At 42.5% G+C, this 15,108-nt stretch overlaps 1 protein-coding gene across 8 annotated transcripts in view; it reads left to right on the top strand.

Moving 5' to 3' along the window:
* Window positions 1–15,108, top strand: part of TTC7B (tetratricopeptide repeat domain 7B) — a 178,621-nt gene that overhangs the window by 15,629 nt on the left and 147,884 nt on the right. For 4 of the 8 annotated variants that reach the window (XM_061611949.1, XM_061611947.1, XM_061611953.1 and 1 more), the window contains exons 2-3: window positions 9,839–9,996; window positions 11,752–11,920. In XM_061611949.1, coding sequence (XP_061467933.1) covers window positions 9,839–9,996; window positions 11,752–11,920 — 327 coding nt within the window. Of the gene's footprint in view, window positions 1–9,838; window positions 9,997–11,751; window positions 11,921–15,108 lie in introns of those variants that run through there. The other 4 variants (XM_061611948.1, XM_061611954.1, XM_061611952.1 and 1 more) reach the window with 2 other exon arrangements.

Genomic DNA, 15,108 nt, shown 5'->3' with positions numbered 1-15,108 from the left:
GTTTTTTTGTTTTTGTTCTTGTTTTGTCTTGACGTGAGTGTGTGTGTGAGTGTCTGTGTTTTTTGTGTTTTATTATGTGCCTGGGAGAGAGGACTTTGCACCGAGCGGGGGGACTTGCGGGGGCCCCAATCAGCGTAGTGATGGGTAGCAGGAGGTATGGTGATGGGAGAAGGACTTGCCAGGTAAGGGGAACTCGGCCCAGACAATTAGTGGCTGTGCCCTGTTCCGGTCCTTCTCACACCCACAGGGTTGCTGGATGTCCTCTCAGCCAGCTCTCGGATCTCCAAGTGCTGCTTTTAAATGTCAGATCGGTACATAATAAAACCTCCCTTGTCCATGATTTAATTGTGGAGGAGGGGGCCGGTCTGGCATGTATAACCGAGACATGGGTGGGCGAGCAGGGAGGAGTTGCTTTCTCCCAGCTCTGCCCACCTGGGTATATGGTTCAGCACTATGGTAGATCCGAGGGCCGGGGAGGTGGGGTTGCTGTGGTCTATAGGAGTTCTCTCTCATCAAGCACCCTGTCCATGTGACTACTGGTCTGGAGTGTCTCCACCTTGTCTTGGGCCATAGGGACAGACTGGGAATTCTGTTGGTGTACCGTCCACCCTGCTGCCCAACAGCCTCCCTAGCTGAGCTGACAGAACTGGTCTCGGAGGCACTGTTGAGATCCCCTAGACTATTGGTACTGGGGGATCTCAATATCCATGCCGAGACTACTTTATCAGGGGCGGCTCAGGACTTCATGGCCTCCATGACAACCATGGGGCTGTCCCAATTTGTTATTGGCCCAACACATGTGTCGGGACATACTCTTGATCTGATTTTTGCCACTGGACATGGAGAGGGTGATCTGGAGCTGGGGAATTTTTCATCTATTCCTTTGTCATGGACAGATCACCGCTTGTTGAAGTTTAGACTCGCAGCGGCCTTTCCCCTCTGCAAGGGTGGGGGACCCATTAAGTTGGTCCGCCCCCGGAGACTGATGAATCCTGAGGGTTTTCAAAAGGCTCTGGGGATTTTTTCGGCTGAGAAGACTGGCGCTCCTGTCGAGGCCCTGGTTGAACTGTGGAACACGGAAATGACCCGGGCCGTTGACACAATCACTCCTGCGCGCCCCCTCCTATGTAGAGCTCATACAGCTCCATGGTATACCCCGGAGCTGAGAGTGATGAAACAAGAGAGGAGGCGGCTTGAGTGCAGATGGAGATGAACTCCTGGCGAATACAATCTTGCACTGGTGTGTACTAAGCGGTACTCAGAAGCGGTGAGAGCAGCAAAGAAGCAATATTTTGCTGCTACTATCAAGTCATCTCTCTGCTGCCCAGCAGAGCTTTTTAAAGTTGTCCGAGGGCTATTACATTCTGGCCCTCGGGACATTATAGAGTCATCGGAAGCTCGCTGTAATGAGTTTGCCAGGCACTTTCAGGACAAAATTTTATGTATCCGCCAGGACTTAGACTCCAATATTATAGCAGCTGAACCTAATGAGGTATCCAGAACACAGTCTTGTACTCATTTATTGGATGAGTTTCAATTGGTGCAGCTTGAGGAAGTCGACAAGGTGCTTGGACTGGTGCGTGCGACCACTTCTGCTCTGGATCCTTGCCCCTCTTGGCTGGTAAAAGCTAGCAGGGATGGAACAGCCGGCTGGGCCAGGGAAGTGATAAATGCCTCTTTACGAGAGGGAGTGGTCCCCAGCTGCCTGAAAGAGGCGGCTGTTAGACCACTTCTAAAGAAGTCTTCGTTGGACCCAGAAAACCTAAATAACTATAGGCCGGTAGCGAATGTTCCATTCCTGGGCAAGGTCTTAGAGTGGGTGGTTGCTAATCAGCTCCAGACACTCTTGGATGAAACCGATTATCTAGATCCATTTCAATCCGGTTTCAGGCCCGGTTTTGGTACTGAGACAGCCTTGGTCGCCCTGTATGATGACCTGTGTCGGGAGAGGGATGGAGGGAGTGTAACCCTGTTGATTCTCCTTGATCTCTCAGCTGCTTTTGATACCATCGACCATGGTATCCTTCTGGAGCGACTTATCGAGTTGGGAGTGGGAGGTACTGCCTGGCAGTGGCTCCGCTCCTACTTGGTAGGTCGGCTCCAGAAGGTAGTGCTTGGGGAGCATTGCTCGACACCCTGGGTTCTGCAGTATGGGGTCCCACAGGGGTCAGTTCTGTCCCCCATGCTCTTTAATATCTATATGAAGCCGCTGGGGGCGGTCATCAGGAGTTTTGGAGTGCGTAGTCATCAGTATGCTGATGACACGCAGCTCTACTTCTCCTTTTCATCTTCTTCAGGTGAGTCTGTCAATGTACTGAACCGTTGCCTGGCCGCAATAATGGACTGGATGAGAGCTAATAAATTGAAGCTCAATCCAGACAAGACTGAGATGCTGTTAGTGAGCGGTCTCCTCTCTGATCAGATGGTGGATATTCAACCTGTTCTGGACGGGGTTACACTCCCCCTGAAGGAGCAGGTTCGTAGTTTGGGAGTTCTTTTAGATCCTTCATTGTCACTTGAGGCCCAGGTAGCCTCGGTGGCACGAAGTGCGTTCTATCAACTTCGGTTGGTAGCTCAGCTACGTCCCTATCTGGACAGCGACGACCTTGCTTCAGTTATCCATGCTCTGGTAACCTCAAGATTGGACTACTGCAATGCGCTTTACGTGGGGCTACCTTTGAAGATGGTTCGGATTCTGCAGCTCGTGCAAAACGCTGCGGCCCGATTGTTGACTAGGACCAAACGATCCGAACATATAACACCTGTTCTGGCCCGTTTGCACTGGCTGCCTATATGTTTCCGGGCCAGATTCAAAGTGTTGGTTTTGACCTATAAAGCCTTACATGGCGCGGGCCCGCAATACCTGATGGAACGCCTCTCCCAATATGAAACTACCCGTACACTGCATGCAACATCGAAGGCCCTCCTCCGGGTACCGACTCATAAAGAGGCCCGGAGGATGACGACAAGATCTAGGGCCTTCTCAGCGGTGGCCCCCGAACTATGGAATAGTCTCTCTGACGAGGTGCGCCTGGCGCCAACTTTGCTCTCTTTCCGGCGCCAGGTTAAAACGTACCTCTTTTCCCAGGCATTTTAATATTTTAATATTCTTAGTATATTTATTACATCTTAGTATACTAGAACAATTATGTAATATGTTTTTAGTCCTTGAATTTTGTTATGTGTGTGGTATTGATATGTGATTTTATTATATTGTATTTTAAATTTATGCTGTTCACCGCCCAGAGAGCCGTTGGCTGTGGGCGGTATAAAAATTGAATAAAATAATAAATAATAATAAATAAAACACAATTTTAAAATTCAAAACAGTATAAAAACAATTTAAAAACATACGCTAAAATGCCTGGGAGAAGAAGAAAGTCTTGACCTGGTGCCAAAAAGATAATGGTTGGCGCCAGGCACACCTCGTCAAGGAGATCATTCCATAATTTGGGGGCCACCACTGAGAAGGTGAGACTATTTGGATGCACTGCTGTAGGCACCAAAATTTGTTTGGCCATCTTTGAGTTTGATTTATATTCTTCAAGTGGGATAAAATCCTCTCCTGACATCATATATCTGACTTACACTGAGTTAGACCTCTGTTCTGTCTAGTCTAGTAGTGCCTGACTGGAAGTGACTTCCCAAGGTATCTGTCAGGTCTTTTCCCATCTTCCTACTGCAGGAATTGAATCTGGAACTTTGTGGTAGAGCAAAGCATGCTATGGCTCTTCACCACACTTGGTTTGTTTCCGATATGAATCCAGGACTTCTTGCACACGAAGTGACAACTGTTTTAAATGTGGATTTTAAATTTTATTTTGAATAGTATTGTTTTACCACTTTGATGTTTGCCACCCTGGACTCGTTTGGTACAAAGGACAGGACAGAAATGTAATTAATAAAGCAAAAATTAAAAAGCAATACCGTCTAGAAACTGTCACAGGCACTGCACCGCAACCAAGCACACACTGCAACCTGTTTTATTGCTTACAATAAAATGCTTATTTCAGGCCTAATTTCAGTGTGGGGAGAGCACCCTTTTGGTGTTAGACCTCTATGGGCACATGTGCATCTGCAGGTGCCATGTTGAGGATCTCTACATGGCTCTTCTCCCCTGCCTGCCTTCCCCGCCCATCCCACACCATCATCTCAGCATTGTATTTGGCAGTACTGAAGTGCCCTGAAGTGTCTTCTCAAGGCAAGGGAAAACATCCAGAAGAAATTGTATTTCTTAATAATTATACAAAACAGCAAAAGATCTTTCTAAGTATTGCTGGGGATATGAAGAGTAGCATTTGCCTTGATGCTGTGTACTTCTTACTTGCTAAGCACCAAAATCGGTCAGAGTTTCCTTTCTTTGCTGCCTAGCTCCTGCCATAATTTTCTGTAATATTCCAGTTTCTTTTTGCTAAATAGCATCATGAAGCAGCTATGCAGATCTCTTAGCAACTAATCTCATAAGTAGTCTATCCCAAAGTGTGTTATTTCCTAACATGATAAAATCATGGATTTGTTCCTTTTTCTTGACCCTGTTTCTCTCTGGTTAAATGGTATTCAAGTAATTGGAATTGCAAGCAGATATTCAATAATATCTGTGCACTGGAGCAATGATACCAATTACTCATTTCAATTTCCAACCATTCCTCTCACTTAGAGATAACTGCATTTCTTTATCTCTTCCTGTGTGCTAGTATTTCTATACTGTGCCATTTTCTGTGTCCTGTTTTTCTCTACTTAATACTGATACAGGGTTTGCTTTGTTTTCCTTTCTGCTCTTATGTTCTCATCTGAATGGATGTCTTCAAGTGAAGTGTTTTCCTTTCTCTTCAGAATATACAGTGCTAGGGAAGCTAACTTGGCCTAGAAGAGGGATAGCAACGTGGTTTCTATTTAGCCAAGTACCATGTAGGGAGAAAACACCACTAGTATAGATGTATTTTTCCCTGTCAATTCAACAGATGCCTTTGAGCATTGCTAAAACTTGAGATGTGGCAGTTTCTTAAACTTTGCAAGTGATGGAATCAGTATTGGAAGCCTTTTTAACTTGCTGACTTTCTGTGCTATTAAACAATGGATTCCCTATGCTAATCTATAAATATTTAGTTGTTTTTGGTTATCTAGTTCAGTATATAAGGAAATTTGCCACTTCCAGACTATTCAAAATGAGCGGGGGCAAGGAACTATTTTTAAGCAAATAAAGTATGAAATCTTGACAGAAATCTTGTCAGTCTTGAACTGCATGCTGTATAACAACCAGTTTTTCTGGCTCATTAATTCTTGGCCTCACCCTTTGGCAATCATTGCTTTAACATTTCTTATTGATGTTTTGAGCTTCCAGGTAAAACAGTAAATGGAAAGATGTTGTTCAAGGATGGCCTTTATACCATGATCACATGAAATAAGTTTCATTGCCTGCTCAGGTTAATAATTCTCTCTTGGCTGATTACCTGCAGGTGCATACAATTTATCACCTAATATGAATAATGCTGACTACTGAAAACCTCGCAAAGTTGCCATATTTCAATCCTGTTCATAGCCACAGCTTTTCCCTTCTCTCCTGCTGTCTTCTATTTAACTGCATTATCCCAGTCAACTGAGGAATATATAGCAAGTGTAATGATATGTTGCTAGCCTCTCAGATATGGTCATATGACATCATAAAGCCAATTCAGAATTAAACCTTGGAAGCATAATCCTTGCTCTGAATGGTTCTTGAGGAGGAAGGCAAAGTGTGAATATTTTTGTCCCTCTTTTTGGCCTGCCTTTTCTAAATAATTGCTGAAAGGAGGAACACTGTTCATGGGGAATGAAAATATTTTAGCTTGGTCCCAAACAATTACAGAGTTATATTGGGATTTATTTTATTTTATTTAGGGGGAGTGAATTGCTCATAAAAAGTACTGTCCAATGGAATGTAGTCATGTCTCTTGCAAGAGCCCTGCTGGTACATCTGGGGGCTTATTTCAGCTTTTCTAGGATGTAGTTTGAAGTGTAAAGCAGGACTTAAGTGTAAAGGCCACAAAAGTGTATACAGCAAAGATGGCTCTACAATCTTCTTAGAAATCTCTGAAAAGCTAGTGATTGCACATAGCCTGAGATAAAGACTTCTTTAAAAATGTAACAGAAATGTTAGAGCTATGATTAAGGGAAATCAGAGCCTTTTGTCTCAAAATGGAAATGACTCTTCAAACTAAGGTCCAAATTAAACATTTACTGTCCAGCCGCATATTAGAAGAGTAGAGTTGGAAGGGGCCTATAAGGCCATCGAGTCCAACCCCCTGCTCAATGCAGGGGTACAACTGACAGGTGTATGAGAATGGAACCAATTACCTAGGGAGGTGGTGGGCTCTCCAGCCCTAGAGGCATTCAAGAGGCAGCTGGACATCCTCCTGCTAGGCAAGCTTTAACTTGGATTCCTGCACTGAGAATGGGGTTGGACTTGATGGCCTTATAAGCCCCTTCCAACTCTACCATTTTATGATTCTATGATCCTGCACATTCTTACTCCACCTACCACCAAGTTGCAACAGTGTACTTTTCCAGCAGAGGGTGATACAACACCATGATTAACAGCATTCATGAAAATGGAAATGGACTGGGTTTTCATGGTAAACAATATTCAGAGAGGGTTTACCATTGCCTCCCTCTGAGGCTAGTCCCCCCCAGCTGGCTAGGGCCTGCTTACCTTGCTACAGCTGCATAAGCCAGCCCCTTCCTTGTCCACAACTGCCAGCTGGGGGCCAACTGGGCTCCTTGGGACTATGCAGCTTGCCCACAGTTGCACAGGTGGCAGGGCACGTAACCCCTGAGCCACTCACTGTGGGGGTGATCTTTAGCTGGCCCTTGACACCAGGAGACACTAGCGGGGATTTGAACTCACAGACTCAGGACTCCCAGCCAGGCTCTTCTCCCCATTGTGCTAGATACCTTGTATTAATTGGTTCCATTATCATACCACTGTAACTGTTAGGAAGTTTTTCTTGATGGTCAGTTGAAATCTGGCTTCCTATAACTTGAGCCCATTATTCTGTGTCTTGCACTCTGGGATGATCAAGAAGAGATCCTGGCCCTCTGTGTGGCAACCTTTCAAGTACTTGAAGAGTGCTATCATATCTCCCCTCAGCCTTCTCTTCTCCAGGCTAAACATGCCCAATTCTTTCAGTCTGTCCTCATAGGGCTTTGTTTCCAGTCCCCTGATCATCCTTGTTGCCCTTCTCTGAACCTGTTCCAGTTTGTCTGCATATAATGATAGATGCTTCTGTCTTGTAACATGGAAGGGAGGGGACTAATCTTTTCACCTGAAACTGCCTCCCCAGCTATTTTTCTCCTGTTGGTCTCAAGACTCCTGTTCACAAAGTAGATACTGGTCTAGACATTTGTGCAGGAGGGAGTTTCACGGAAAAATGGGCTAGCAGAGAAAGGGTCAAGCACCTTCTCCTCCTGCCTCCATCTGCTACAAATCTCCCTTCCCCCCCTGAAGGTACTTTTCAAGGGAGAAGCAGCATTTAGATTAAAGTTGCATTTAGTTGGGCCGCAAGAGCCATGGCTAGCAGAATGATTTATTGCTTGATATGTCTTAGTTTTCACCAGTACTTCCCCAACTCATTCCTAGAGCTGAATATCATGTTCTCCATCTATACGTGCTAACTGAAAATTCCATTTCAGCTTGGGCAAAGAAGATATTAGAAATCATAACTATTCCTTATGGGCGAGAGAGAGTTGTCAACTATATTTACAAAAACTGTAGAACACTTCTTGTCTTAGTAATATATGAGCAGCAGTTTCCGTTACTCCAGTAATTATTACACAGCAGAATGTCTTAGGGCTGTGATGCACACTGTTAACAAGAGATGGATTTATGGCTTTGTTTACCCACAAATCAGATAGGAGTTTGCTGAATGTGCCTCTCCCAGATTCCTGGCAAGTAGGCATGGGCATAAATCTTTCTGGCATTACAGTTTTCATTAAGGGAACATTTGTGCAGTAGGCAGATGAAGTTCTCAAAATGTCTGTCAGCTGTCTGTGGTCACAGACACTTATCTAAGATTATATATGTGCTGGGTAACAGATGACTCAAACGAAGTCAGAATCTTTTCTGAATTGTTTTCTGTCTAGGACCTTAAAATCTCTATGTCTAATCTACTTACTTATAGTAATGCTACTGGTATACCAGGTAGATTTGTCACTAAGACATACATATAGTTGTGCACCCAGGTATATTATGCATGCATAACTAATTCTGTTATGTATGTCTAATTCTAAAAGCTGTTGTAATTACGTATCACTGTATAAAACATCTAAAATTTTCATAAATGCTATATAGCGATTAAAGGATGCAACAGTCCCTGACCACAAGCTCATAATCTTACCGACATGATATATTGGGGAAAAGGCATGAGGAAGAAAGCAAATAAATTCAGGAGTTAAAGCTTGTCTGCAGAATTTTTAAAAAATGCCTAAATATGTTAAATTAGAACCAGTGTGGCGTAGTGGTTAAGGTGTTGGACTACGACTTGGGAGACCAGGGTTGGAATCCCCACACAACCATGAAGCTCACTGGGTGACCTTGGGCCAGTCACTGCCTCTGAGCCTCAGAGGAAGGCAATGGTAAACCCCCTCTGAATACAGCTTACCAAGAAAACCCTATTTATAGGGTCGCTATAAGTTGGAATCGACTTGAAGGCAGTTAATTTCATTTTCATGAATGCTGTTAATCACAGTGTTGTATTGCCCTCTGCTGGAAAAGTACACTGTTGCAACTTGGCGGTAGGTCGGGTAAGAATGTGCAGGATCATAGAATCAAAGAACAGTAGAGTTGGAAGGGGCTTATAAGGCCATCAAGTCCAACTCCTTGCTCAGTGCAGGAATCCAAGTTAAAGCAAACCTAGCAGGAGGCTGTCCAGCTGCCTCTTGAATGCCTCTAGTGCTGGAGAGCCCACCACCTCCCTAGGCAATTTGTTCCATTATCATACCGCTCTAACGGTTAGAAAGTTTTTCTTGATGTTCAATTGAAATCTGGCTTCCTGCAACTTGAGCCCATTATTCCATTCTGGGATGATCGAGAAGAGATCCTGACCCTCCTCTGTGTGGCAACCTTTCAAGTACTTGAAGAATGCTATCATACCTCCCCTCAGTCTTCTCTTCTCAAGGCTAAACATGCCCAGTTCATTCAGTCTCTCCTCATAGGGCTTTGTTTCCAGTCCCCTGATCATCTTTGTTGTCCTCCTCTGAACCTGCTCCAGTTCGTCTGCACCCATCTTAAAGTGTGGTGTCCAGAACTGGACCCAGTACTTAAGATGAGGCCTAACCAGTGCCGAATAGAGGAGAATCAGTAACTATTTTTCCTGTTCTAAAAAGGATGTCAGGATAGCACTGTATGTGTGTACTCGACACATTATTTGGACTCAAGAAACCTTGTAAATATACTTTCATGTTTTTAGAATAGGAAAAGCCACTTCTAAGGGAAGGGCGCAGGAAGAGGAGGTTTCCCCCTTGCTGTGTCCTCCCTCTAATATTGTTTGGTCCTATTCTTCAAAGGGCTCATGGGTGACTATTGCATGTGCTTCATGTGCAACATTTGTTTGGACTAAGAGTAAACTGCAGTTAAAAGAAATGTTTTTTGCCATAAGAGAAACTTTTTCTCTCTCTTGAAAATCATTTACATGTGTTACATGGTTGGGGTTTTTGGTGAGGGTTTAATGTTGACAAGTCCTTAATGCATTTCTCCCAATGAGTATTTCACTCACATGACTGTAGGCTATGTCCTCTTTTGTTAATGTCTGGTGTTGTAACATGTGCAAACCATTGATCTATTTAATGATTTTCTCTCTCTCAGTAGATGACATGGCTGAGCTCCTCCTTGGAGAATCCAAGCTAGAACTTTTTCTGAAGGAGAACCCCCTTAAGCAGGGTGCTAGTCCCTGTGGTCCCCGGCCAAAGTTAATTGAAGTCAGGAAGCATCTTACTGCAGCATTAGACCGAGGAAATCTAAAGGTATTTGCCATTTCTAAAGTAGTAGTTGGAAATTAATGGTGTACTTAAATTTTGAGTAAATATAAATGGCATCATCAAGCTTTTGGAATTTTGATTTTGAAATATTTTTCCCTCCCTGTTTGGTGGTAAAATTGCTCTTCCTCCCAGTCAGCCCAGAATATTGTACAACAACATTAAAATACAATAAGGATATTTAAAGTAGTATTATACTGCTTCCTCCAAAGTATCTTGGGAAATTTGGTTTACTAAGGGTGCTGAGAGTTGTTAGGAAATCCCTGTTGTTCTCGTAGAGGTACAGTTCTCAGAACTGTTTAATAGTCAATAATTCTTCCCAGGAAACTCTTCATTAATGCAACAGTATTGTGGATGCTAATACCCCTGGAAATACAGATTCCTCGGTCTTAATTTGGCATTCATGCTATCCAGTCACACCTATGCAGGTAGCAGTTGAATAAGAATTGGGCACTAGATTCCAATACAGTAGGGCCCCACTCATATGACGGGTTACGTTCCAGACCCCCGCCGAAAAGCAAAAACCGCTGAAAAGCAGAACTAATTGAATAGAATGGCGTGTGATGCCCGAAAACCACCGTGAAAGCGGAACAAGCGCCATATGAGTGGGGCTTTAGTCTAATTGCGTCTAATTGAGACCGCCGCATTAGGGAAGCACCGTAAAGCAAAGCGCCGTAAAGCAGGGCCCTACTGTATCATGAACTTCTTTGTATTTTGATCAATCTGCTTCCCTGGACCTTATTTTCACAGAGGGAAAATGGTGAGTTGTAGCCGTTATCCTCCAATGGTGGCTTCCATCAGTGGAACATGGAAGGAGGCAATTCCCTGCCTCTCCTGCAGCTGCCAGTCTCCCAAATCTGCTCCAGAGTGTTGGGAAAACAGCTGTGGGAGTGATACAATGTGGAGAGGAAACAATAAAAAATAAGCTCCCTCCCTTTTCTGCTCTGATGTAAGCCTCTGTTGGAAAAAGAGGGACCATTCAAAATAAAAATCAATATCTTGTATCCTGTCCAAAAGAGTTGCTGTGCAGTAGGATAATAACAATTTTAAAACACTTTGTAGATTAACAACACAGTCTACAGACAGTTGCATGTGGCAGGAGCATAGTCAGTTTCTACAGTAGCTGTATTCATTTTCTCCCACTCCTCCCCTTCCAACTAAATGTTTGATGCTGCATAGCAGACTGTCTTGGCCACCTAATCAGTGTGTGTCCAGCACAGGTTGCCATAACTGCTGCTTGGATTCTGTCTCTGTGTGGGTTTTGTTTTGTTTTTACCCTTTGCATGTCCAGGACTTGATTCCAAAGGCAATCTGCACATGAAGACCTATCTACATGCACTGAGTGTACTCACTGGAACAGGCCCCAAACTGCTATTTAGGTGATGATAAAAATAATAAAGCTAATAGAAGCAATTGTTCCTTTGGAGGAAAAAAACCCTTATTATTTGCATTCCTTTCTCTTGCTTGAAAATTTTATTTCTATTATGGCGTTTTTTACACAGGTTAAGTGTTCTCCAGGATGTTTCTATGATTGGGTTAAAAGTATATTTCACAAGTGTAGTTATTTCCCTTGATTCCAGTTGCAACAATTCCTTATCTTTAGATTAGAAAACTATATACAAATTCTACACTTAATATAACAAAGAAATTTTAAATGTTAGCTTGGGTGTTTAGAAAATGTAAGAATGCAAATAATACTTTATGTTCTTGGAGTAAATATCTGCAATTTCCATTTTCTTCTAGCCAGAGTTCTTACAAGAAGCCAACTTAGTTATGGCCAAATCAAACTATGTAGAAGGTGATTACAATGAAGCTCTTAACATATATGCTAAAGTGGGCCTCGATGACTTGCAGCTTGTTGCTGTGCCACCATATCGGCTGAGGATGATAGCTGAAGCATATTCTACCAAAGGTAAGATGGCTTTTATTTTGTGTGATTTCTCTTCTGCCCCCTTCAAATAAAATACATTGCACTTTTGACCAAGTTGAAACTTGATGATGCAAGATTTTGTTAACATTATGGCTGTGCAGCAAGAAGCATGATGCTTTGCAATAAGTGGAGATAAGAAGTCTAGCAAATTGGATTTATATATATGCAGTTAAGTCAAGGTATGTAGCATTTTCAGTCTTCATCTATTCATTCAAAATACACCACATTTGGTTCCGACAATCAAGCAACGTCTGACTTGGCCATCTGCATGAGTAGTTTTTGCACAACTAGCATGAACAGTGTAATGTTGGAACCACAGATTCACACCAGATCATCCCTTCTCTTTTCCAAACTAGTACATTGCAACTTGTGTTTTTTCCAGCGCACAGAAGGGGAGCTGCAATCTCGTTTGAATTTGTGGCTCTGACTTTACACTGTTCTTGCAAGCAGACTGCTTATATAAAAAGTTATTTGCTCATGTTGGTGTTATTCTCCAGTGGTGATGAACATATGGCATGGTGAGTTATGCTGCCTTCAACTACAAGCTGAAATCTAAATGAATTAGATAACTGTTCTTTCAAAATATGTCAGCAAAGTTCTCAAACTCTCATCTTGTGTTGTTGCGGTTAAAAACATTGATTAATATAGGTTGGAGAAACCTTTTCTCTTTTCCAGAGAAAATGGGGGAAGGAGACTTTCCTGTCCTCCTTCCCCTGAAAAGAGACCTCCTTGAGTGAGGAACCCTATGAAATGGGGGAGGTGGGATCCCAGAAAATCAGGTGGAGGCATCTTCTGCAAGCAGTCTATGGAAATAAGCAGCTATAATGACATTTGCATCTTTGTAAGTTATTGAACTGTGTGTGGTAAGGGCTGGCTTTTGGTTGTATGTTTGCGGCTGTTATTTATATCTTATATAGTTCCAGAATTTGATATGGGTGGATTGCTTGCAGGAGTAGATTTTCTAATCAAATCTTTATCTTGTAATTTTGGATTATACCCCAGATTCCCAGCAGAAGCATTGAAACAGAGCTGAGAAGTGTATATTTTGAAGGCTTCCCCAGCCGTTCTGTCAGGGATATTAATCTCAAATAACACATTTGTGGAATCTGTCTTGATGTTCCTCTTTACAAAAATATCAGAAAGTCTTCCTTCTGTTTTCATAGTGATGTACTTTTTTATTATGAACAGCATCTAGAACAAGGGCAAGGATATAGGTTACAGTATTTTCCCCATTTATGTGGAACTGCTATACTGGTGTAGTTTCTACAGGTGGCAGTGTTGCCTCAGTGTTAGATGTATTCCACACTGTGCATGGATCACTGAAAGCAGGGTCATTGTTTTGAGAACGTAGCAGATTCTGTGCATTGGGGTGTAGAATTCTTTATGCCTCCGTGCTTTTGCTGGCATTTGGAATTGTTTATTTTGTGTAGAAGAGTAAATATGCACTATCTGTGTGGCTTGTTTTTCTTCAGAAAGAGCAAACTCAGTGGCAGCATTGACAACTAATTCTAAATAATTTTTAAAATGAGGATAGATGAATAACCTTCCAGCAGTTTTCCCCACACAATGCAGTTCAAGTGTTAGTTGTTTAACAGTAGAAAGTTGGCTGCCTAGCATGGTAGGAGTGGCAGGATTCTTGATAGGCTTCCTACATCATAGAAAGATGAGTTTGAGTAGATGGATGGACATTAAAATTTATTTTTTTGAACGACTCTGTTCTGGAAAAAGATTAAAGGAAAAAACACCCTGTAAAAAGATCCTTTGGCACCGGTAAAATAAGTAGATTGCTTTCTTTTCCAAACATTATGTTGCAAAATTGGGTAGGGGATGGCAATCTACTTCCCCTTGAACATGTAACAAAAAAAATAAGCTCTTGGCACTTGGATGCTGATAAAAGTGAGATATCCAGGAATGTTTGTGCCTTAATATGGGATTGCAGGGAACCAAAGTATTGTCAAATAGGGCATTGTTTTATTGGTATCTTCCTAGCTCAGTTGAGCAACACTGGTGTGAATTGATGCATAGAGGCTGCTTGGCACTGGTCAGATGTGACATGGGCAGTTCTCCTCTGCTTTCTGCTACATTTGGCAGTTAAGCTTGTGTTGCTCCTAGGAACTGCCCATGCTCTCTCTTGAGACCTACTTCACATATTAAGAACTAACCACCTGTTACAGCCTTGCAAATGCTTAGTTAGCAGCAGCTTCCTGTACCCTGCTCCTGTCTCCCCACTGCACCCTAGTCCTGCTGCTGCTGCCTGTTAACCAAGACCACTGCTGTGGTGCTGTATCTAGATTGGAACAATGCCATGGTGATTGTACACTGGGGATGGAAGAATCTGTCAATTTCAGGTCTCTCAATTTCTCTTTTTGCCCCAGTCTTAAATTCAGCTTGCCACATTTCTGCAGCAATTTGCATTTTTTAAAAAGACAAACCCTCATGAAAATTCTCCAGCATTTTAGTGAGAATTTATCCTACTAAAAACATTCTTGTATGCAGTTTTGACTAACACACACATTTTTGCAAGCAATTTCTCCTAATATAATCCATTTTTTATATTTTCTCTCATTTATTCATATCTATGCACATTTCCCCCTAATATGTGCGTTTTTGCAAACGTTACTTAGTTGGAGAACTGCATCACAAAGTTCAGAAAAGTGAGAATTTCAAAGGATGGCTGTGTTTCAATTGTCATGTTTCAGAAAGTGCAGATTTGATAAATACGGCTTTAAATGTGAACTGAATCTAATTTCTTGCCCATCCCTGTTGTACGCATAGAGTAACCTTTGTTCAATCTGTCTTCTGGCCTTAAGACTCCATTAGCCTTTTATTGCACTTTGCTTTCTGATCTGAATATAGTGAAAATAATTTTACTTAGTTTCCTGTCATTTCTGGTTTCTTACCTCTTAGTGCTGCTATCGTAGATTAAAAATTTTTTTATCAGAAATGTTAGCATATTAAATACTGAAGCCTTCTTTTAGAAAATAAATAATCAAACTATGGCACCTGATTATACATGTGTCTTTAACTGTGCACAGCATTTCTTCCTCAACACTGAATTCAGTAGTGTACCTCGACCATCAAATATGTACCCAACAGCAGCCTCATAGCCAGCATTGCTCAGGAATTCTAAGAAACCAAAAAATCAGTACAGCTTTGAAAGGTGCAGCCTG

This window comes from Rhineura floridana, chromosome 2 (assembly GCF_030035675.1).
Source record: "Rhineura floridana isolate rRhiFlo1 chromosome 2, rRhiFlo1.hap2, whole genome shotgun sequence".
Taxonomy (NCBI): domain Eukaryota; kingdom Metazoa; phylum Chordata; class Lepidosauria; order Squamata; family Rhineuridae; genus Rhineura; species Rhineura floridana.
This window is presented reverse-complemented; position numbering and strand designations above follow the sequence as displayed.